Source organism: Dipodomys merriami, unplaced genomic scaffold, assembly GCF_024711535.1.
Source record: "Dipodomys merriami isolate MVZ:Mamm:240054 unplaced genomic scaffold, mDipMer1.0.p SCAF_2633, whole genome shotgun sequence".
Classification (NCBI taxonomy): domain Eukaryota; kingdom Metazoa; phylum Chordata; class Mammalia; order Rodentia; family Heteromyidae; genus Dipodomys; species Dipodomys merriami.
Window position 1 is genome coordinate 5,111 of NW_027204086.1, and position 23,963 is coordinate 29,073.

Here is a 23,963-nt window from a genome sequence, read left to right on the forward strand (position 1 = left end):
ACAAGCAACAAATGCAATCCTCATGGCAGATCATGAGACCCTTTCCTTTTTGACAGGTGAGAAAAAGCATAAAATACCTTGTTACTCACTCCAGGGCCATTTGATGGCTGAGAGTCCTTCATGTACACAGCAGTTGATAAAGCCAACACAAGCTCTCCCATTGTGGGTGGAGAAGTCCTCCTTACCAGCTCATGATGTTGAGATGACTGAGGACAGTTTCTCGCTGGTGTCTTACGTTCAACTCTAAATGCCAGATTATGTGCCAGGGCTCCTCCTCTCAGTTCCTTTTCCAACCTTCCAGCACCAGGGACTTGCCCATCCGTCCAACGTCTCCCTGGTCCTCACCCCACGAAGAGACACATACACTCACCCAACATTGAATTCTTCAAGCAATTCTAGATGTCAAGTAGAGTGAGTTGCTTCTTTCCTGTTTGTTGTGCTTAACTTTTATTTCTTTCTTTTGCTTTTCTTTCCTATCGAAAAAGCTCCCTTTGAAGAGATCTCCTGTAGCAGATGTAGATACACACACACACACACACACACCTGATTTGAGCAATATCACAATATTGTATCATTAACAGAATTAGTCTTATACACCCAAACACAGGAAGTCTATAATCCCCCCCCACCCCTAATAAAATAGATGTATGAATTTGTAGCTTTGTAACTGTGCTTTGGAGGGAAGATTACTTATGAAAGAGTTCTGAAACTCTGTAGATGACTTTGTTTCCTCTCCATTGCCTGTCAGGTGCTTAACAAGTGAATGTAATGAGCTCCAATTTAACACCGTTTTCACTCTTTCTGCAGCACCTGAAATTCTCCGAGGCTGCGCCTATGGACCAGAAGTGGACATGTGGTCTGTAGGAATAATTACCTACATCCTGTAAGTGAAGAGAAAAGAGTGCTTTCATGTCACATAACATTTTCTAAAAACCAATAGTTCTCATAAGAACCAAGTGGTTTAACTTTGTGGGTTTTTTTATTTTTATTTTTTATGCTAGTATTGAGGCTACACAGGGGCCCTCTCGCTCTTGCTTGGCTTTTTCACTCAAGGCTAGCACTCTACCGCTTGAGCTTCTGCTCCACTGTGGCTTTTTGCTGGTTTATTGGAAATAAAACTCTCATGGACTTCTCTACCCAGCCTAGCTTCAAACTGTATTCTTCAGATCTCAGCCTCCTGAGTAGCTATGATTACAAGAATGAGTGCCAGAGTGTAATTGTGGAGGTGGGAGAGAAGAGATGGTAAGGGAAAAACAAAAGAGGAGGCAACAATGCTTGATAGGAAATGCACTCATTACCTTGCTCATGTAACTGTCCCCCACTGTACAATATTTTTACAATAAAAAACATTTTAAAAAAGAAAAGAAAAAGAATGAGTGCCAGGCTGGGATTTTTTTTAATTCATGATTAATGTAGTTAGTGACAGAATTTTCTCAAGACAAATATTGCTTATTATTCTGTAATTTTCTTGGGACTACCACTTCTGTACAGGGCTTTACTGTTTCCACTTTGCTGTATAGTGTACATCAGATATGAGAAACCATTCAATGGTCAGTGACCATGATGAATGTACAAACCTATTACATGCTTTTCTTGTTTTGTTTGTTTGCATTTTCTCTAGGATAGACTTAGTCCTTTTAAGAAAGCAAATGCAAACTGGCTCATTTCTTCTCAGAATATTTCAAGTGCATTTGGTTTTCAATTTTGTTTTCTTCCTGTTATGTTTTTGAGGGCCCTTTTTATCCTCAGAGGTGGAAAATGAGCTAAATATTTTACTATCTGGTATCTCCAAACACATTAACGAGCTACTGTCTAATAAAGCATAAGGAGTTTCAGGAAATTTGCCAAAATGATGGTGGGATTACAGGTAATGATGAGGGAAGTGTGAGGGTAGTAATGTTCCTGCACACCATTTGGGGTTTCAAAGGAGACACAGAGACACTGCCTTCTTACTGTGTCTTCACAAGATGAGATGAGAGAGAGAGAGCATGCTTTGTGGTCCCTTCTCATAATGGTACTAACCCTATGATATGGGCCCCATTCTGATGATTTTATCTAAATCCAGCTTCTTCCCCAAAGCCCATCCTTCCAAGGTGTAGCTTATCCTGGATGGATCCAGATAAACCCTCTCCCAATGAGACATTCCCTAAACAAAGTTATTTTTGGACACACTTGAAATTTTCATTCTCTCCAACTAGTTAGCCTGAGGGGAGAAATTGGGAGAGTTCTTTTGACTTATTATCACTGGTCCACCCTACCCCCACCCCACCCTTGCATTCTCTTCAAAGGCAACATTTGCAACATGTACCTGACAAGGACTTTTACTTCTTTTTTTCACAGTTCCCTTCTGGCCTCTAGTGATTTTGAAACATCCACACATTTCTAAATGGCTGATCCCAGACAAGCAACCCATTTTTTCTCCTCTTTCTCTTTAAGATGCTAGAGAAGTTCCTGGTTCCTGTTCTCTGCCTTCTTCCATTCGTTTCTATGTTGACCTTAAGTGGACAGTGGAAGTTAAGGTAGAGAGATGTCTTTATGATATACAAAAGAGGGCTTCATGTCTAAAGATGTGGTAAATCTGGGCTGTTCATCTGTTGGCTGCATCTGGTCACTGAGTTAAGACTTTTATGACCATCTCCTGCCAATAGACGAAGCTTCTTAGTTCCATTTGAAATCCAAACAAGAAGGAAATAGCACATTTTAATCCAGGCTGTTCCATTTTATATTAAGTTGGAACTCTAAGTAATCCTTTTTTGCAGTAAGATAAAATGAATCACAGCCAATTTTATTACAATTCTTCAAAATTTATACTAAAGATGTTCATTGCTTCTAAAAATTACGTCATCCTTTAGATAACGATTGCTTATTTCATCTTTCTCTTACCCTTTTTAATTTTTTTTCTTTATGGTTCTTCAGTAGCAGACAGAATCTTTGTCCAGTTAGGATCTGCTGAACTACTATTATGATTGGTTCTTTTCAATATTTATAACCAATACTTGGCCTCTAAAAGAAGGGCTTTGGTCTTTTCAATCACTTGTTGGTTGGGAGAGATGGCCTTGATACCTGTAACCACATGACCTCATTTAGAATTAATCTTATATCCAGTCTTGCATTTCTAATAAAATTCACAACCCACCATTTAATGGGGTTCAGTTTATCTGACAATGTAATAATGATGACATATTGGTAGATACAACTAAAAGCTTTGAATACGAAAGACAGGCATTCTCAGTGCAATCCTCAAACCACTGAGAAGTCAGTCATTCACAAGAAATGACCCATATTTCCTTGGCTTTTTTAAACCCCATTAAAGACAAAGTTAACATACAAACATCAGCACATTCTGCAATTGAGTTTTATATGTGTAAGACTGATGTTAAATAACTTCTACTCGGTCTTTTAGCACCTGCCAGTGTTTCCAAACAGCATTGTTTGCTCTGACTGCAGTGGTCAAATAGTGGAGAATATGTGTGAATTGTAGTAAGGTGCTGGCTGGTAAAAGAAGAGGCCAATAATATGAGTGTGGTATTTGGGATAATGGAAGAAAGCAGAGACTAGTGAGTGAGTCGTTTCTGCTCCTCAAGAGACTACAGTGGCGAATTCATGGGACAATTTATTATCTTGCTTAGTTGTGTACCATCTTCCACAGCTACATCACAACTCTGCACTAAATCTCAGAGGCCATGTTTCCCACAGAATGAACTTGAAGGATCTGTTGCTAGATCATTCTTATTATGTAATGATATTCCACTGCTTCTGCCTAATTTCTATACTAATCACATACTTGTAAAATGTATCTAATATTCCTACCTAAACCATGCTTGCCTACAGATGAAACAGAATCTGACCATCCCTGGTTGATTGCATTTGGCTTATAGTCTCTGGATCTTCAGACATCTTCACAATTGGGTTTATTTCTGCCTGAAACGCTCAGTTATACAACTGTGGGTGTTTTTTTCTTTCTCAGAGGCTGAGGAAAACCATCAGAAAAAAGTTTTTGTATACGTGCATAACAAAGTCTACTGAGTTGGTGTCCGTAAGAAGTTCTAATTTCCCCTTGTAATAATCTTTTCCACTATATATTTCCTTAATTGAGAGTAACCCAAGGTGTGAAAAGACTAGATACTGATTTTTTTTCAACTGTGTGATAAAAGTAGTCAAATTTTATTCCACCCATCTAACATAAAAAGACTCTAACTTCTACGCATGAAAAATATCTCTGGAAGACTTTAACGTGACGCCTATATTGTTAGCTATTGTAAAGGGTGTTTTTCATGTCATTATATTATTACTACTATTATTATTATTGCTTTAGAAGTCCTCTGTTCTTACTTCTTGGAGATATGATTTGTCTAGGCCCTACCTGTTGTGAATTATAACAAATACGCAATTGCATACAGGTGCTGAGGAGACACTTTCATGGCTGAAAATTGTGCAAAAGGGACTCTTGAATTTCTGCAGAAATTTAATTACATAAACTTAGTCTTTAAAGATCCTTTCCTCCCTCTATGTTTTCCCTCTAGACTTTGTGGATTTGAACCATTTTATGATGAAAGAGGTGATCAGTTCATGTTCCGGAGAATTCTGAATTGTGAATATTACTTTATCTCCCCGTGGTGGGATGAAGTATCTCTAAACGCCAAGGACTTGGTAAGCGCAACCAAAACACAAGGAAAAGAATTCATTTTATCTAATGATTGAGAAAGCCTTTTTAGAAGCATGCCATCATTAATCCTGCATTATAATTTTAAGATATTTTAAATAAAAATTATTGCATTTTTCTTGAGAATGAAAAATACATATTTTTACTCATCAGTATTTATATTATTACAACTTACACTTATTGTAATATTAATGAGTTTCTCTTCTTGATATAAATACAGATAGAGCCTTGCTTAGGAAAAACATAGTGAAAACTAAGTCAATTTAACCATCCTATATATAGAATTTGCTGATTACTTGCCTTGATTTAGACATATTTCAAGTAAATTTCATTCAGTTCTTGAAACGTCACTCAAACTTATTAAATTATCTTGACAATAACACAAGTCCAATATGTCTCATACGTAACCTGTCTCAAAAAAGTTCCACTGTATTGATGCATTTTCTTTTTGTGTTGTATTGCTTCTCACTTAAACTAATAGTGAAGCTTACCTGTACTCAAGAAACAACATGCTTCTAAAAAAGAGGACAGGAAGCGTATATGTAACTTAAATTGTCAATGCCTATCCTAAAAACTTAAGAAGAGTGCCAGGCACCAGTGGCTCATGCCTGTAATCCTACTATTCAGGAGTCTAAGATCGGAGGATCGTGGTTCATAGCCAGCCAGGGCAGGACAGTCCGTGAGACTCTTATCTCCAATTAACCACCAGAAGACTGGACCTGTCACTGTGGCTCAAGTGGTAGAGCGCTCTCGCCTTGAGCTGAAGCACCCAGAGTTCAAACCCATGACCAACAACAACAAAAAAAAAAAAAATTAAGAAGAGTGAGGGAAAGGTTGGGCTCCAAGGGGTGAGTGACAGTGTTGAAAGGGGTGACATTAATCAAGATGTACTGTATTCTTTTTTTTCGGGGGGGGGGGGGTCTGGTCATGGGGCCTGAACTCTGGGCCTGGTCGCTGACCCTCAGCTCTTCAGCTCAAGGCTAGCGCTCTACCACTTGAGCCACAGCGCCACTTCCGGCTTTTTTCTTTTTGCTTATGTGGTGCTGAGGAATCGAACCTAGGGGCTCTGGCATGCAAGGCATGCGCTCTACCACTGAGCCACCTTCCCAGCCCTGTACTGTATTCTTAAACAGCTTTGTTGTATGGCAAAAAAAAAAAAAAGGGGGCAGACCAGGAATATTATAAAATTAGGTTTCCTTTCAGTCTTCAGGATTAAAGTAGAGCTTTTACCATCTCCATCCTGGAGTCCCTTCCTGAAAGGAAGAGAGGTGTGGCAGGGATCCAAAAGTCCTGGGACCTCACCCCCATAAGCCATGTCACCTGCTCAGCAGTCACAAGGGGCCAAAATTCACTTATCCTTAAAAATGGCCTTCAAGGACAACATGCACTGCCATTTCTAGGAAAGAATAAAGTGGAATACAGCTGTTAAAAAAAATTCACCTTTATCCTCTCTCAGCCTTTCCCATTCCTGGGCATTTACCCTAATGATCACAAACAAGGCCATACTAAAGCTACCAGCACAACTATGTTTATCGAAGCATTATTCACCATAGCTAGGATATGGAACCAACCCAGATGCCCCTCAGTAGATGAATGGATCAAGAAAATGTAGAACCTATATACAATGGAATTTTATGCTTCTATCAGAAAGAATGACACTGCCCCATTTGTTCGGAAATGGAAAGATTTGGAAAAAATCATATTAAGTGAAGTTACCCAGTCCCAAAGAAATTTAGGTCCCATGGTTTCCCTTATTTGCAATAATTAGTATACATATAGGATTGTCTTATCAGATGAGCTGAAAAGCTCAAAAACATGTACAAATGACCATATAAGATGATGCTAAGTGAAATGAACCCCAAGATATGGACACAAGAGGTCTGTCTTTATTGTTACTGTTTTAAATGCACCATGTGATTTTATTTTTTGTTGTTGCTGTTTCCTTTGTATGTTCTTTCCCCTATGGCATATCCCCTGTTGTCACTGTACTTAATTTTGATACCCTGCATCTTGTATATACATATGTCTAATCTGGGGGGTGGTGGAAGGGGAATAACAAAACGCTGAAACAATGACCCATTACAACAAGGATACCCACAGGACAGTATATTGGAAACAAACTTTACAACTTCAAGTGGCAGAGGGGGTGGGGATAGGAGTGTGGGAGGTAGGGAGGGAAGGGATACTGGGCAACAACGAGGAAGGAAGGGGTAACAATGATTGACAAGTAATGTACTCATTGCCTTACTTATGTAACTGTAACCTCTCCGTACATCTTAACAATAAAATTTTTAAAAATTCACTGCCAATCCTATAGTGAAAAACTACATAGAAAAAAAACAAAAGCTAACTTTTTGGAATCATCAGAGAGATCTTAAGAGTCATCTAGCCCTACTCTCATTTTAAAGATGGGCATAAGGACCAGCTAGATGAAATGACTGACCAAGGCCACACATTACGAGAATTCACTCAGGTTTTCAAACCCCCAGGACCCTTTTCCCTCCAAATATCTCTGCTTTTCCATCAGTGTGCTTCCACGGAACAGATCCCTCAGGCCTGTGGTTTTTCCAGTGTGACTGAGAATACATGTGATATATGGCTATGTCACTCCACACTTCTGAGCATGCTCCAGCCCATCCCCTCCTCTCCTCCACCACTGCCACTGTCTGAATCCCACTGTCTTCTCTCACCCGCACCACTGCCATCCCCTGTGACCCCCCTACCACTTCTTGTGCCCTTCTCAGTCACACTTCACACAAGATCCAGAGGTCTCTTCCTCCTACTAATCCAGAAGCTTCATCCCAAATACATGCTTCTTTGCAGAGGTGTCAGAAAAGAAGTGAAAGGAGAACCAGACACTATTTTTTTTCTTATTTAACTTGTTGCATCATTTTTTTTTTACTTCTTGGGTTATTGGAGTTAGAAAAGATGTGTGTGTGTGTGTGTGTGTGTGTGTGTGTTGTGTGTGTGTGTGTGTGTGTGTGTGTGTGTGTGTGTGTGTGTGTGTGTGTGTGTGTGTGTGTGTGTGTGTGTGTGTACATGCCAGTCCTAGGGCTTTCACTAGGGTCCTGGGTGCTGTTCATGAGCTTTTGTGCTCAAGGCTAGTGCTCTACCCCTTGAGCCACAGCTTCACTTTCAGTTTTTTGGTGGATAATTGGAGATAAGGGTCTCGTGGAGTTTTCTGCTCTGACTGTCTTTAAACCACAATCCTCAGCCTCCTAAGTAGTTGACAATGAACCATTGTCACCCAAAGCCCTTTATCAGAATGAAGTCCAGAGAGGTTGCTCACCTTGCAACATTATTTGCAGCAGCCACACGATGAGCTTTAGCATGGTGTGGAACAGAGTTTGAATTCAAACTCCAATTATAAATTGTCTGAACCTGGGCGAAACTATTCTTTGAGCTTCTGTCCATCTCTCATTTGTGAATTGGAGCTGACAGTCTCAAATTCAAAGATTACCAATATGGATTTTAGTGATGTTTTGTACACATATAAGAATGTATTTACAGAGAAATTAGAGATTTAACCAGAGCTTGTACATCCTTGATTACAAATAGTCTCTCCTTCAATTTGGGTCACACCCTCTGTAGCTGAGGGCAGGATATTATGTCATTTGTTGGTCTTCCTAGAAATCTGTTGTCTGTTCATCTACACAAGCAGAAGTAATCCTTACAGAATGGGATACCTTTGTTTAGATTCAGTCATTTAAGCAAATCATACTCCCAAGCCAATGACTTCTTTATTTTGATGTTAAAATGTCTTTTACTCTAGTTCTGGGATTATTCCTTTAAATAGCCTCAAAGAGAGAAAGAACTCTAAGCCCCAAGAGATATTATTCCACAAGGACAAGGATTTGTTTCCCGTATATTCCTCAGAGAAAGAACAATGGTCCGTGAGTGACTGTTACCTTGAGCTATAGTTTAAGAGCTGAATTCTAGGTGATTGCAAAACACAATCTAGAATTATCTAGATGTTGGTTCTGCCTTCAAGGAGTGTTCTCTCTAAGGGAAAGTCAAGGCCTGCTTCTTTAACCTCTGTTCAACAGAAGTCTGGTAGTTTAGGGTCTGACATAGTACACGCCACCATCTTCCTGCTCTCCCTCTACTGCTGCTACCTGAAGCCAGTCCTACTCCTGGTGACCCCTGAGGAATTAAATACTTACTTAAACATATTACATATATGCATATATATATATATATATATATGTATGTATATACTTAGTGCTACTACTAGGAAAATAGAACATGACCTAGAAGTTCATAAGCTGAGGGCAAGTCCAGATCACAATCAAAGGTTCCCTAAGTCTATCTTTCTTTCTATTATCAGGTCAAAAAATTAATTGTTTTAGATCCTAAGAAACGGTTGAATACATTTCAAGCCCTCCAGCATCCATGGGTCACAGGTAAAGCAGCCAACTTTGTACACATGGATACTGCTCAAAAGAAGCTCCAAGAATTCAATGCTCGGCGCAAGCTGAAGGTAAAACAACATGGTTTGTTTTGTTTCTTTTTTTCATTTCAAGACATATTTATTTGCAAAAATCGCCACTGGTTAATCAATCCATTAATAATTGTCAATTCAGGAATGATGTCCTAAACATGGACCATAGGATACTTTATTGTATACAATTATGAAAACGTCATTTATAAACCTATTGTTTTGTACAGTTAATTAATGAAAGGAATTATTTTGGTTATTAAAAAGAAGAGTTTTCTCTAGGCATTCACACACAATGAAACCAAAGGAGGATACTCTTAGGAAAGGAACACAAGGCACAATGCCTATGTATATCTGATCATATAAAATTATATTTATTGAAAATATAAAATAAAATAATATTCATCCAAGCTGAAGGTAAAATAACATGGTTTGTTTTGTTTCTTTTCTTTCTTCTTCTTCTTTTTTTTTTTTTTTTGGTCAGTCATGAGGCCTGAATTCTGGGCCTGGGTGCTGTCCCTCAGCTCTTCAGCTCAAGGTTAGCGCTCTACCACGTGAGCCACAGTGCCACTTCCAGCTTTTTTCTGCTTATGTGGTGCTGAGGAACCAAACCCAGGGTCTCATGCATGCAAGCACTGTACCACTGAGCCACCTTCCCAGCCCTGTTTCTTTTTTTTCTATTATTCATCCAAAGGAACTCCAGGAAATGGAAACAAACTATAAGAGGGTTTGTTGTTGTTGTTGTTTCTTTAGTACTAGTATTCATTTCTCTTGGCACTAGGGGAAAAAATCCTAGTTTGAAATCCCAACAGTGCTGACATGAGTTCTCTCTCTGTTAGTAACAATAATAATGTTGTTTGTTGAAATTTATTTACCAAATGGATGATTGCTGGTGCTCATCTAACTAAGGCATTGATAAGAAAACTTAACATTTACCCAGAAATATGCTTTATTTTTGAATGAGTGAAAATTGACAATCTTGGAATCTGTATTTTATAAGTAATTTCTATACTTGGCAAACATTCAAGTTAAGTAACACAGAAAATATTTAACAGGGTCTGGGAAGGTGGCTCAGTGGTAGAATGCTTGCCTTGCATGCATGAGGCCCTGGGTTCAACTTCTTAGCACCACATAAGCAGAAAAAGCCAGAAGTGGTGCTGTGGCTTAAGTGGTAGAGCACTAGCCTTGAGCTGAAGAGCTAAGGGATAGCACCCAGGCCCAGAGTTCAGGTCCCACTACTGCCAAAAAAAAAAAAAAAAATGAAAATAGTTAACGAAGTATATCTGTTTTGTAGAATATATATGAAATAGAGATTCCACACATTTCTGTGATATAGTGATATTTAGTCTAGCAATAAAAACAAAGTATCCCAGAGAATAACTAAGAGTCAGAATTACGCTCTTACTCAGTTATTTTTCACAGGCTAATATAGATTAAATAACTCTGAAGGGATCTATAATCAAATAAATTTGAAATACCTTAGACAGAGTAACATTGACTTAACCCAGGATTTCATAAGCTAACTAACTTAACTATGGAACTCTTCTGTCCCCATAATACCAACTAACATCATAGAACCAGTGTTCCATAAAACAAATACTTGGGGAAATAGTCTAAAACTTTATACTAGTCATCCATGGGGAAACACATTTTGTGATTTGAGATGTCCAGATGGTTTTGAGATTAAAATATTATGATTGCTAATTCTCCAAACAAGTTCCTTCCCAAGACATGAACCTCACAGACACAAGCCATATGAACAAGTTAAGGATTGAACTCTGAGTTGGATTTTTCCCCCCCCCCAATTAGGCTGCAGTGAAAGCCGTAGTGGCCTCTTCCAGGTTGGGAAGTGCCAGTAGCAGCCATAGCAGTATCCAAGAGAGCCAAAAGGTAAGCCAAGAAACATCTCCAAATCAAGATGACAAAGACATCAACACTCCTCCTCAAGATGAAAAAATTCAAAAAGATGGAGCCCCAAAGGCAGCTGAAGGTGAAGAAGCAGAGCACAAGAAGGTGCAGTCCTTGAAGAAGGTGAAAGATGCAGATACAGATGCTGTTGCTGCCTCCAGTGTGGTACCCAAAGCATGGGAAGATGGGATAAAGATGGCTGACCCTGGAACAGAATATGACACAGAAACAGAGAACGAGCCAGAAACAGAGGTCGACTCAGAAGAGGAGGAACCGAAGACTATGACAGAAACCTTCGACGAAGATCAGGAAGACCCTGACATGGAACTCGGAATGCCACAGCCAGATGAGATCCTGCCAGAGTACTAAGCTGGCCTCCTTCAGATCTAGAGGCCAAACCTTGGCATTTTATTTACTTTGTCCTTCAGCAAGGAAGGTGTGGAAGCATGACATGCACTGTAGTGATTCTGTTTTTGAGGTGCAAAAAAAAATCATATATACCAGTTGGTAATCCTAACTAAAATGCATGTGACTGCTTTATAAAAGTATTAGTGTTTTCTATGGCATGTAATGGATACCTTATACTGATGAATTAATTGATGTTGCAAGTAAACACAACACTTAGAAACACATTTTCAGCACCGTGACACAGATTTGAAGGGAACAGTAGCAAACTGATTTTTCCTTGAAAAATCTATCTGTTTCATATCCGTTGGCTTTCTACAAAGGCAGTAGTAATTCCTGTGAATGACTGCACAGGTATTATTACCAGCTGTAAGGCAATTTTTTGTGACTTTCCCAACATTTACTTTTCATCATTAATGAGTTCAACTGTTTTAAAGGATCTTATTATAGGGGATGCTTGTACAGTATGTACAAAAATTTCCCTTTGCAATGGTAAGAAATTGAAGCATTCTTATAAGAAGCAAGGATCCATAAACTCCTAAAGCTTCTTTGGACCAAGTATTTTTACATTATTTTCACATATGCTATGTAATAATAGGCAAAATGTTCTATTATAAAAGCTGCCATTTTACAATCCTGGAGAAAGGATTTTTTTTAACTCATTTTGAGTTTTCTTTTTCCTTCACCTGCTCTTTCCAATAAGATGGCTTCCAGATGGATAGAGCTTAGGTGAGGATAAAGAAATATAGAGTAACAAATAAGGTAAAACTGAGACCTAAATATATAAAGATACAATTGTGTTCATAAATTTATATAAACTTATGGATAAGAACTTTTTATGAGCAAAACTGTGTAATTAACAAGTTTCAAATATTTAGAAATATCAATTCCACAGATTGGTGCCAAAAATCTTTGGAAAGAATGAGGACAGCACATTGCATTTCACATAATTCATTGTACATGGTACACAATAGTTACCTCTCCTTTCCAATGATAGTTACCTGGGTTTATGAACTTAAATATAAAAAGTACAGTTTTTTTCTCAGATTTGAATTGAAATTGCCCACACTTTACAAAGTTCTGAAATTTTCCATGGCAGAAACTTTAGCACAATGTAAAAATTTTACCTTAATAACAAAACTAAAGAAAATACTCATTTCAAATAAGATTCACAAGATGCTAGAACAGATTTCATCGTACTGTTTCCTCTCTTCTTTCTTTGACTTTCATGGAAAAACTTCCCTCATCACAACTTCATGAATTCCAAATATCTCAAATTTCTGAGTTGAAATGAATATTTTATCAAGAATAATGATCATATTTTGGTGATCATTATTTTGGTGTGTTTTCTTAATTTTAAAGGATTATTTTCCAAGTCCAAAATGGAGACAATAAAGGTGATAAGCAAATAATCTTCCTAGATAGTAAATTTTAAATTATTCAGGTTCCTCCTGACATTGTTGTTGGAAAGTAAAGCTAAACCTCTGCCTTCTGGAGGCTACCGGATCTCAGTACACATTCTGCCTGTCTTTTGAAGAGAAAAGGTAAGGCTTCTTATATTCCATAGAGATTTGGTAGTTTTCTGATACCAAGAGAAAGATCCTGATGAAGTAAATCACCTAACCTCAGGTAACTATTTTGGTTTTATTTTTCTTTATTAATTGCTAGTGTGTGCCCTTTTCTTCCCTTTTACCTTCTTTTAACTTTTTTGAACTTCTCATTTTGAGTGTTATATGTAAAGGGATTAATACTTTTCAGCCTTAAAGAATAATTTCACTAGGCACCACTGGTTCACAACTATAATCCCAACTACTTAGGAGGCTGAGATCTGAGAATCACAGTTCGAATACAGCCTGAGTAGAAAAGTCCATGAGATGCTTATCTCACATTAACACCCCAAAGACAGAAGTGGAGCTGTGACTCAAGTAGTAGCATGCTGTCCTTGAGCACAAAAGCTCAGGGATAGACTACAGGCCCTGAGGTCAAGCCCCAAGACTGGTACCAAAGGGCAGGGGAAAGGAAAAGAATAACTTCATTAAGCATTAAGCTTTCCATTTAAGAAGAAGAAAAGTTTTCTGGTATAATTTTTCCCATGAGATTTAAAAGGTTTACATGGTAAGTGTCTCATTCATAAGAAGAGCAAAGAAGAGAGAGAAAGGGGTATTGTTAGAAGACGCCAATTCATTAGGAGGTAAGAATACATCACCACTACCAGCTCACCTAATACTGTTCCAAGCGCAGATGTGTTAACATTCCAACCTGGGCGGACTGATTGATTGGCCCCGTGGACAACAGAAATGGCCCTGCAAAGGCCAGAACCAGTACATTTTAGAATTTACTCACTTAGGTGCTGGGAGGTTGGCTCAGTGGCAGAGTGCTTGCCTCACATGCATGAGGCCCTGGGTTTGATTCCTCAGCACCACATAAGCAGAAAAAAGCTGGAAGTAGTACTGTGGCTCAAGTGGTAGAGTGCTAGCCTTGAGCTGAAGAGCTGAGGGACAGCACCCAGGCCGAGTTCAGCCCACACGATGGACAAAAAAAAAAAAATTACCCACTTAAATTATTGCATGTGACCATTCCTTGTTATATTCAAGCATACAGTAATTCCCTCTCTTTTATAATCTACAAACTACCTAAATACCAGAAGGAGTTTGAAATTTTGAGTTGTGTGTTAGAGATTAAGTCCTGACAATACCTATATGTTGACTAAGCCCTTTCAGTTCAAAATGGGTCAACCATTCACAAGAAAGGCATTTCATAGTCAAATAATTCAAAGACTTTATAGGCATACACTCTAATAAGTTATATAGGGATTACATTAGAGTATTTGAAAGGTCAACATAGCTTGTTAAATGGAAATGGGTATCTGTTTCGAAGATTATTTAGCTAAATTAATGTAAAGAAAAAGAATCTGAATTTGAAAAAATTACTTCATTAGTCTTAATTGGCAAAGTCACAAAGCAGAATACTTTTTGAATCTCAACATATAGCAATCAACTACATTTTGCATTTTAGAGTTGACAATAATCACATTATTTTATTGGTTTTCATATTGAGAAGTTCAGACACACTGCATAAATTAGATTCTTTTACCATCAAGGCACTCCTGAATTATTTTTCCCATTAAAAGAAATTAATTGTGATTCCAGTGGTTTTCTCAAACTGTAAAGCATTCATTGTCGGGCTGGGATGTAGCTCAGTGGCAAAGCGCTTGCCTAGCAAGTACTGGTACTGGGGTTCGATCCCCAGTACCAGAAAAGAAAAGACAAAAAAAGAAAATACAGTTAAAAAAAAGGTCATTGTCACAGGGACCCATAAATAAGGTAGAAAACTGGTGACACGCTTGTAGAAGCTATTGTCTAAAACAGTACTGTATGGAATAAAAAGATTACAAGTCACATGAAATGGATTACAGTATATTTTAATCCAGTGTATCTAAAGTATAACAATATAACTAATATTCAAAATGATGGAATATTTTGAATTATTTTTATAGTAAGTTTTCAAAATGAGGGGTGTTTGTTAACACCTTTAGGACATCAAATAGTCAGGAGCCAATAGAACTAGTGGTTGCTGTATCTGTGCTAATGCAGAGCACTTCTTATTTTAAGCAAAGTGACATTTCAGTTTCTGTGCCTCAGTTTTCCACACTGGTGAGAAGCCAAGAAGAAAATGTTTCAGAAATGTTATAAATTGAAATAAGGAGAGAGAGAAAAAAAATTGGCTACTCCTGGCCATTCATGGGCTTCCACGAGTGTTTCACAACCTGACTTCAAAGACCACCACTTTCCTGGGCATTGTCAAACTGGCTGCTGGACAAATTCTTCTGCTCCCTCATCATGCCCTGGAATAGAGTCTCATAAATGCTGCCACACAGCCCACAGTGTTCTGACTTACTCAAATCTGCTGTGGTTCAACCATATGTCCCCCTGAGAAAAGACCACATAGAGAATCCAGATTTGTCCACCAGTACTAAGCTGGGCACCATCTTCTATGACAGGCAGTCCATCTTTTTAGACATACAAATTTGCATAATGGGCATTGTATGATAATGGTGATACTATGCCAGTTACCCCACTTCCCCAAAATGGGAAGATGGCCACTGGCTGATATATTTTTTTAGATTTCCTGAGAAGGGTTTAATCAACACTGCCATTACACACAGATTTTTTAAAGACTTTCCAGAATTTTTTTTTTACATTCTGATCTTAGAAAAATCATTTTTTAGTGGGAGACTTAAAAAAAAGAAAGAAGCACTTTGCCTTTTCCTAGGACCTCAGTTGGACAGTATTTTAACATTTTTATAACAATGTTTAGCAATTTCTATTTCCATTTTCACATGCAAGGTAACTAATTGTAGGTTGCCTACAGGCTGATGATTTAAAAAGCCATTTTGTTTCATAATTCAGTTTTTATTGCACTGAAGCAGCTGGTTGCATTTAAAATTGGAAAAGGGAAAGTAAATGCCATAAAGGCAAAGAATAAAATTAGTAAACCTTTCCTGTTTTGGGATTGTTCTTGCAAAGCCAATTCAAAGACATTTTCTTTAAAAGGTCAACAAAGTAAATTAGTACTAGGTTTTTCTTGATGGGTGTTTGTTGACTGTACACACACACACACACACACACACACACACACACACACACACACACAAAACAAATACACAGCAGAGACAATTACAAAATTAGAATATTATGATTTACTTGTCAAGGTAGAACATTCAATCTTGCCATGTAGGTCTACTTGAGACAATGCAATGTTTCTAGACATTTACTTGTGTAATAGGATTTGTAATATTCTTGTAAGTACTAGCTATTAGGTCATCTTCCAATTTCCTTAATGCTCATCATTACTACATTCCTGATACATTATTTCCTTAGTGCTCACATTAATGCATTGTTAACTTTTGAGCATTTACTGATTTAACACTGGTGATTAGACTGTACGTCTGCAGTGTTTTTAAAAAAATATTGTACACATGTAATATTGGTATTATAATATTTGTAACCACATGATAAACAAAATATACCCAATCATTTTCTATTAAATTTTGTCCTTTTACTCTTCTGACACATTCAGGGTGACTTTCTAACTCCTTGATAAATACAGGAAGAAGAAGGGAAAGAAGAAAGGACAGAGAGGGTGAAAGAGCAAAAGAAAATTATGGAGAGCTTCAGTATCCAATGATAACCAAGTATAGCATTTCTTCTTTCTATATTTTGATATATTAAGGGCAAGTTTTGTCATTATTATTCCTTAAGGACATGACCTAAGATCAAGTAATGTAATCTTAGTGCAGCTATTTTTTTACTTGGAGAGTAATAACAAAATTAATACTTCATTGTATGGTTTTAACTTCCTTCATGATTCAGTCTTTTCCCTGTCACCTAGCTCAGTGAAAGCAGTCCATCTTATAATGTCACAAGAATCAAGACACTGCTGTAAGGAAGATCCTATGCATCTGGCCCAGTGGAGTTTAAATTAGGAGAAAGCCTCTTCCCATGAACTTGAGTATTTGGTATATTTCCATTGACCATATATGGGAAAATAAAATTCCACCTATTATTTTCTCTTTCCATGAATTAGTTTTAGCATTATTTTTTAAACCAGAACAGGGATTTGAAATCCAAGCCTCATGCTTGCTCTATTTGTACTCTGCTATTTGAACCACACTTCCAACCTCGCTTTTTGCTAGTTATTTTGAAGATGGGCTTTTCTGACCACCCTGGCTTTGAGCCTCAATCCCCTAGATCTCGGCCTTCTGAGTAGTTCACTGGCACCTGGCCCAAATCAATGTTTGTTTCATTTCTGTAGCCATCAGGCTCGTCATGTAGTAGCAAGAAGTAACTAAAGCCCTTCAAGCATCCCAACCTAGCCAGAGACACAAGCAATCCCTGTTGCTCCAGACTTAAGGCTGACACTCTAAACAGCAATGCAGCTCCAAACACTGCAAAGTAACATTGTTTTTCTAAACAATCCAGTGCACTTTAAGATTTAACTGAAAAACACAGAATATTTGTATTCAGTTTAATCATTGCTGTGATTCCTTCCATTAAAAGTGACAGATATGCCCGGTGCCAGTGGCTCACACCTGTAATCCTAGCTACTTAGAAGGCTGAGATCTGAGGATCACGGTTCAAAGCCAGCCGAGGCAGGAAAGTCCGTGAGACTCTCATCTCCAGTTAACCACCAGAAAACCAGACGTGGCACTGTGGCTGGAGCTGTAGAGCACTTGCCTTGAGCTGAAGAACTGAGGGACAGCGCCCAGGCTGAGTTCAAGCCCCATTATCGACCAAAAAAAAAAAAAAAAAAAAAAAAAGACATAATTAATCCAATCAAATTGAATGGCTTTTATTTTCAACTTAGAAGATTATTGTAAGCTACTCGAATATGATAGGCTTTGTTTACATTAGATTTTTTTGAAAGCTGTTGTTTTCCCAAAGCTCTCTCCCAACTCTGACAATCAGTGTTTAATGGTAAAAATTTACTAGATTTTTCCTTTCCTTGAGACATGGATAATAGTCTTCTTTGCACAGGATAAAATTAAGTGTGACAATAAGTTGAAAACTATTATAATTGCCATCTTTTATCTTTACCTATTTTATATTTCTTCAATATAGCATAGATATATAGCATTAAATAGATAAATAGCATAGATAGCACACATAATTTTTTCTGTTTACTATATACTTTCAGTAATATTTTATGGTTATCTGTAAATAAAAAGAATATTCTAATATTCAAAGAAGCCAAAATGGCGTAATAGTGGACCTTTATTCCACGTCCAACAGATAATGGTGTTTCCTTCCATTTCTTTATTATTATTATTTTGGTGCTGGTACTGGGACTTGAACTCAGTGTTTCTGACTCTCACTTAGCTTGGCTCAAGGCTAGCACTCTTACCACTTGAATCATACTGCCATGTCTAGATTTTAGCTGGATAATTGGGGATAAAGGGTCTCTAATGGGCTTTCCTGCCCACGCTGGCTTCAAACTTTTTTTTTTTTTTTTTTAGAAAAAAGAATGAACTATATACAGGGTCTAATAAGAACCTCTTGTTTTGATAAGTTGGAGTTCATGTTAATATGCTTCATTCTATATAGTCCTTTTCACTAAGCACTTGAGTTATTGAAATCCCCTGTGAAGAATCTCATATACATATTCTAGTTCTTACATGCGACCTGCTTTTGTTTGGGTCTAGCTTACTTCACTTAATATAATTATTTCCAAGTCTTTTCATTTCCTTATGAATGGAACAATGTTATTCTTTGTGATGGAAGCATAGAATTCCATTGTGTATATGTACCACATTTTTTTAATCCATTCATCTACTGAGGGGTATTTGGGTTGGTTCCATATTGGCTATGGTGAATAATGCTGTGATAAACATAGTTGTGCTGGTGGCTTTAGTGTGGCCTTGTGAGTAGCTTCGATTACAGGCCACCAGCACCTGTGTTTTTAATCACCTGTGAATTCAGTGAGTGGGAACAGCTGACTTAAGGGCATAAAAAATTAGCCAGTGAGCTAAGGGTGTATGTAAAAGGACTTATGAATGAAAGGGTTGGGGTCAATATGAGTATTCGTCCTAGTTTAAATGTCAATCATTCTTTCATCTCTGGTCTTTGAGATATACATATAAAATTAATGAGCATTTAAAACGTAATCTCCACATTTAATTAATTCCCCAAGGAATTAAATTTAAATCTCCAAAGAACAATTTCCTAAGTCAGGCAAATGGTGGCTCCAATACAAGCCTCTACTGGCTGATTTTAGTGGAACATTGTTTAAGGCCACAATATCTAAGATATCAATATGGCATTTTATAGAGTAAAAAAAGAATTGTGGCTATTTCATTTTACTCAAGGCGCCTCATGCTTTCTGATGACCTCTAGAATGTAATCTGCAAACTACTGAGTTTTTCTCTCTTAGCTTGAGGTTACTATCCTCATATCCTATTTTAGGAAGTTAAGTGAGTTTTATTTTATATGGCACATGGTCACACAAGAACAATTGTGTAAGAGAACAACTAAACAGTGAAATTTCTTTGCAGGACCAAAATGCAACACTGCCTCATTCTCGAAAAAGGAAATTGGAATATGACTCGAAGCTGGCCATGAGTGGAAGATTTCTAGGTCTTTGAGTATGCTTTAGAAATATGATCATTATATTTTAACAATTATATGAATGACATCTTAGCACTAGGACTTACTCATACTAAGTCCATCCAAAGCTGTTACTTAGCAAGATAAAAAATAAGAGCCCTTTGGTTCTTAATCTCTTATGATATTCTGAAGCTATCTATATCAACTGGACTTCCATTCATCACTTTTAGGAAATCATATGCTTCGTTATATGGCATTCCATGACAATGACTTGCCCATCAACAGTTCTGGAAACACTTTCCAAACTCCATGCTTTTCTTAGTGCTTTATATTTCATTTCTTGGAAAAGACAGGGCCTTGAGTCAATGCTTGACTTTCCTTACATATTTAGAAATCCAACAAGAACCCTTTGTCCAAGTCTATTTCTGTCACAAAGAAATTACTCATTCCAAAATATCTGTCTAAAGGGAGCAGGTGACCCAGATACTGAGAGAAATTTTAGGAATTCACAACTCTCGTGTCTTAGTTGGGCTTTCAACATCTGTAGTCAAAGGAGTACAAATGAGATATTGAGTAGAAACCCCACTATATGCCTGTTATTAAGACTATCTAAAATTGTCTCATGACTTTAAATAATACATGCTTTTCTTTAAACGGTTGCAGTGATCAAGACATAACATATTCACAAGGGTAGATTATAGAGCTCAGAACCAAAAGACTAGAATCATCTGCCAACTCCTATTGGTTGACATGTGTAGGAGAGTGACAATTGGAATGGGAGAGGGGAAGGATTACAGCATGTAGATAGAAACCCCACATTTCCACTTGCCAATGGTCTGCATTTCTCAGAAGTTTGAAGGCAGTTATTATTTTGGGGGGATGCTGGTTCTGAGGCTTGAATTTGGGGTCTAGGTGCTGTCTCTAAGCTTCTTTGCTTGAGTACTACTTAAGCCACAGCTCCACCTCATGCTTTTTTTATTTTTTATTTTGTGGTGGTTAATTGGAGATAAGAGTCTCATGGGCTTGCCTGCTGAGCTGACCGCAAACTATAATCCTCAATTCTCTCAGCCTCTTGAGTAAGCTAGGATAAGAGGTGTGAGCCACTTGCACCCATCTTGATAAATGTAAATATTTTTAGAAATAAATAAACCACCAAAGTCAATAGCTAATTTTCTTCTGAGAAATTAGACCAAACAGTTGAGTCCTACATCAAAAGGACACTTTCATGAAATGATTGGCTACATTTTAAGCATCCCAGAAGTCTGTTTTTCCAGGAAACTATCACTGAGAAACTATTACATACAGTGGAGTAGTCAGAGATCAATTAAACCCAGTGGAGAGAAGAGTCAGCCTGTACTAAATCCTGGCAGCTGGTGAGTCCTTTAGGGATGGAAAGAGGGAAGAGCTCCTGTCTACCATGAATGATCAAAGAACACTTCTTGGGAATAGGCTAACTTGAGGAGAGACAGAGAGGATTGGTCTGCCTATAGTCTGTCAGCACAGGCAGAGAGAAGGAAAGTAGGGCAAAATGGTGAAGGAGTAAAGCTGTGTGTGGACGTCGCTGAGCCTGCAGAACAGTCTCAGGTTTTGTACATAGCTGAGTTAGACAGCCTCCTTGCTCTTGGTAAACCTACCTTCAGCCTTTCCTCAGACCATCCAGCTTCCATATTTAGCTATTCTGGTATGCCAGTCCAAAGAATAACCATCATTCAATGCACCAAACACAATTTGCAAGTCACCAGTAAAAGCAAGGCCTCAGCCACTGAAAATTAAAACTGCACTGACTCGGCCTCTCTCCCCACGCCCCCACCCACCCACCCCCAAAAAATAGAAGTGTAAACTTGAAGGTGATTGAGTAAATTTTATAAAATTGCTTTTCTAAAACTACTCTGTGACCCTATAAAAATCACCTACGTCTTCAAGTTTGACTAACGGAAGCCCAAATCAAAGTTGGCTGTGGTTGTGTCAGCCCTATAAGTCATCTGACCTGAAAGGGCAGCTCTCACAGGAAGGTTTAGACATCAAAAGACAACTTGTACAAAGCTAAGTCTCAGACAACAAAATTTAGAATGATCAAAATTTAGAATGCCAAATGTCACTTTGTCATTGTGCCTCTGTCCTACTTCTCATTCCTTCCTATACATTCCTTTTTGTGTTGCTTATTAAAAGCAGTGTTCTTCATCTTTGAGAAACTTGTCTTTTTAAAAAGTATTTGCTATTTAGAATGAGGTTATGGTATGAATGCTTTTAGTTGTAACTTTATACTTTATAATGTCAGTGATTAGCAAAGGCTATGTGATTACCAAGGACCGCTGAAATGAGGAGAAATGGAGACAAAGATAAACTGTCATCTGAATGATGGAAGAGAAGCTGAGAAGCAGAGACAGAGACTGTCAAACTTCAGAAAGCAGGGTAGCAGGCACTGAGGAAGGAGAACCTGCAAGGGATTTATGGAACATTACCTGGGGTGTCTTCTCTCATCTTTACTAGATATTAAATGTGTATTCCTGGGTTGTTGAAGGTTTTCTGTACCAAAGTTCCACAACCAGTTCAGTAGCATCAAGGAAAGTTAGATTAATAGAATAACATCACACACAGGATACCTGCAATCATTGGAGGGTAAGTCATTAGCCCAAAACAAGAACTTGTAAGATTTGGAGGACGAAGTATAAATATCCTGGTTTACATGGCTAATAGAATATTAAAGGCTCCCTTCCCAAATTCTGGTTTAAAAGGAGCAGTAAACATTTCATTCTTCAAACTTGTCAAAATGGTGCTATTGATTTCTTAATACCAAGATGCATTACAATATTTTTAGGTAAACAAAGGTTGGCCGAGATATAAATGTAAACACAGAAAAAAGTTTGTAGAGAATTCATCAAGATCATGCCATTTGCTTTTGGTTAAGCTACCACATCTGCAATGGTAGTGACTGATAAGAGTGCCCAGGACTTACCAAATATTAAACACAGTGATTATTGACCCTCTCAGCTGCTAAGAGACTTGAAGCAGACATCATGAGAGCTCCCAGTGGCTTGTTTGGGCTCTGGTTAGACAATATCATTCAGTGATTAAGTATGCTAATTGGAGGTGCTGGTCTCAAGGAATTAAAAGGAAGAGTATATGACCTGAGCAAAAATGAATGTTGTTAGGCTAATGGTGATGGACCTTAGGCAATGATATCTTGTGAGAGTTCAGACTGTCTGAACCCATCCACAGAAGCCTATACCTTGCTACTGGGAAATCTGCAAAGCAATTTGCATGTACTGTATGAAAATAAACCATGTAAGAGTGCACCAAATCTTTGTATGCTGTGATTTAAAATGTTACAATTTAAGGAAAATGCAGTGGTATTTTCTTTATATCTGAAATGTGTGGTTGAATCTTCTGAGGATTTCCCCCTCCTCTAAGATAAAATTATAGTTTGAGTTCCTCTAGGATGTAACACTGTGTACTTGAATATTTGTTTCCATGGAGTAAATTGATAACATTATGAATGTCAAGAGGGGGTATTAGTCATTACTTCATCTGGCAAGCTCATCTTATTTAAAAGGTTTTACACATGGAAAGGTAATACCTTTCATAAGTTCACAGAGGCTGAGAAGGGAATAGACATCTTCATCTGATTCTGCCCCATTGAAAAATCAGTTCACTGGACATAATTGCAACAATTCACATAAAAACATATTGTCCATTATTTTTAATAGAAAATATTGAGCCAGGCACTGGTGCCTCATGTCTGTAATCCTAGCTATTCAGGAGGCTGAGATCTAAGGATCATAGTTTGAAGCCAGCCCAATAAACTACTCAGAAAAAGCTGGAAGTGGCTCTGTGGCTCAAGTAATAAGAGTGCTAACCTTGAGCACAAAGAGGCTCAGGGACAGTGCCCAGGCCCTGAGTTCAAGCCCCAGGACGGACAAAAAAAAAAAAAAGAGAAAAAAAAAGAAAAAAGAAAATACTCAACACAAAGTAGAAACTTACTCATAACATTTTCCAGAAACTACTCTTTTACTCTTAACACTAGTTTACTTTTTCCTACAAACTGCCCTCATATGTACAGCAATACATTTTTGCATAATCTGGATCAACATAAACAAATATAAAAGTTATGAAGCTTTTTCTGTCCTTGAAAAAATTCACCATTTAAAAAAAATCCAAGTGTGGAATTTGGCGGCCAGAAGGGATCCAATGGTCATGTTCCATGATACTTTCAAATCTTCAGGTCCAGAGACCAGGAGCAAAAAATAGTTCGTGTCTTTTTTTCTTCCTTTTTTAAAATGTTAGTACTAAGTACAGTGCTTCTCAGTCACTGTCACCCTTTACATTATTCTCCCCTGTTTCCCCCTCCTGTCTCTGCTCATGTTGATTCTTAAGAAGGTAGCAGGACTTGAGCTGGGCTACTCGGTGAATTAGCAAACATTCTGTGTAAAGTATCTGTGGGGGAAGC

General features: G+C 37.8%; 1 protein-coding gene across 1 annotated transcript; it reads left to right on the forward strand.

Moving 5' to 3' along the window:
• Positions 1-247: 247 nt before the first annotated feature.
• Positions 248-22,817, forward strand: LOC138837152 (calcium/calmodulin-dependent protein kinase type IV-like). The gene is made up of 5 exons (XM_070035946.1): positions 248-411; positions 749-883; positions 4,524-4,650; positions 8,991-9,143; positions 10,911-22,817. Exons 1-5 carry the CDS (start codon positions 248-250, stop codon positions 11,376-11,378), a joined length of 1,047 nt encoding a protein of 348 aa, XP_069892047.1. The 3' UTR covers positions 11,379-22,817.
• The last annotated feature ends 1,146 nt before the right edge of the window (positions 22,818-23,963 follow it).

Bases quoted from the DNA above. Each gene is read 5' to 3' on its own strand.
- LOC138837152 (XM_070035946.1), top strand. From the start codon at position 248: ATGCCAGATTATGTGCCAGGGCTCCTCCTCTCAGTTCCTTTTCCAACC. The intron at 884-4,523 runs GTAAGTGAAGAG...TTTTCCCTCTAG, and splicing joins GGAATAATTACCTACATCCT to ACTTTGTGGATTTGAACCAT. The intron at 4,651-8,990 runs GTAAGCGCAACC...TTCTATTATCAG, and splicing joins CTCTAAACGCCAAGGACTTG to GTCAAAAAATTAATTGTTTT.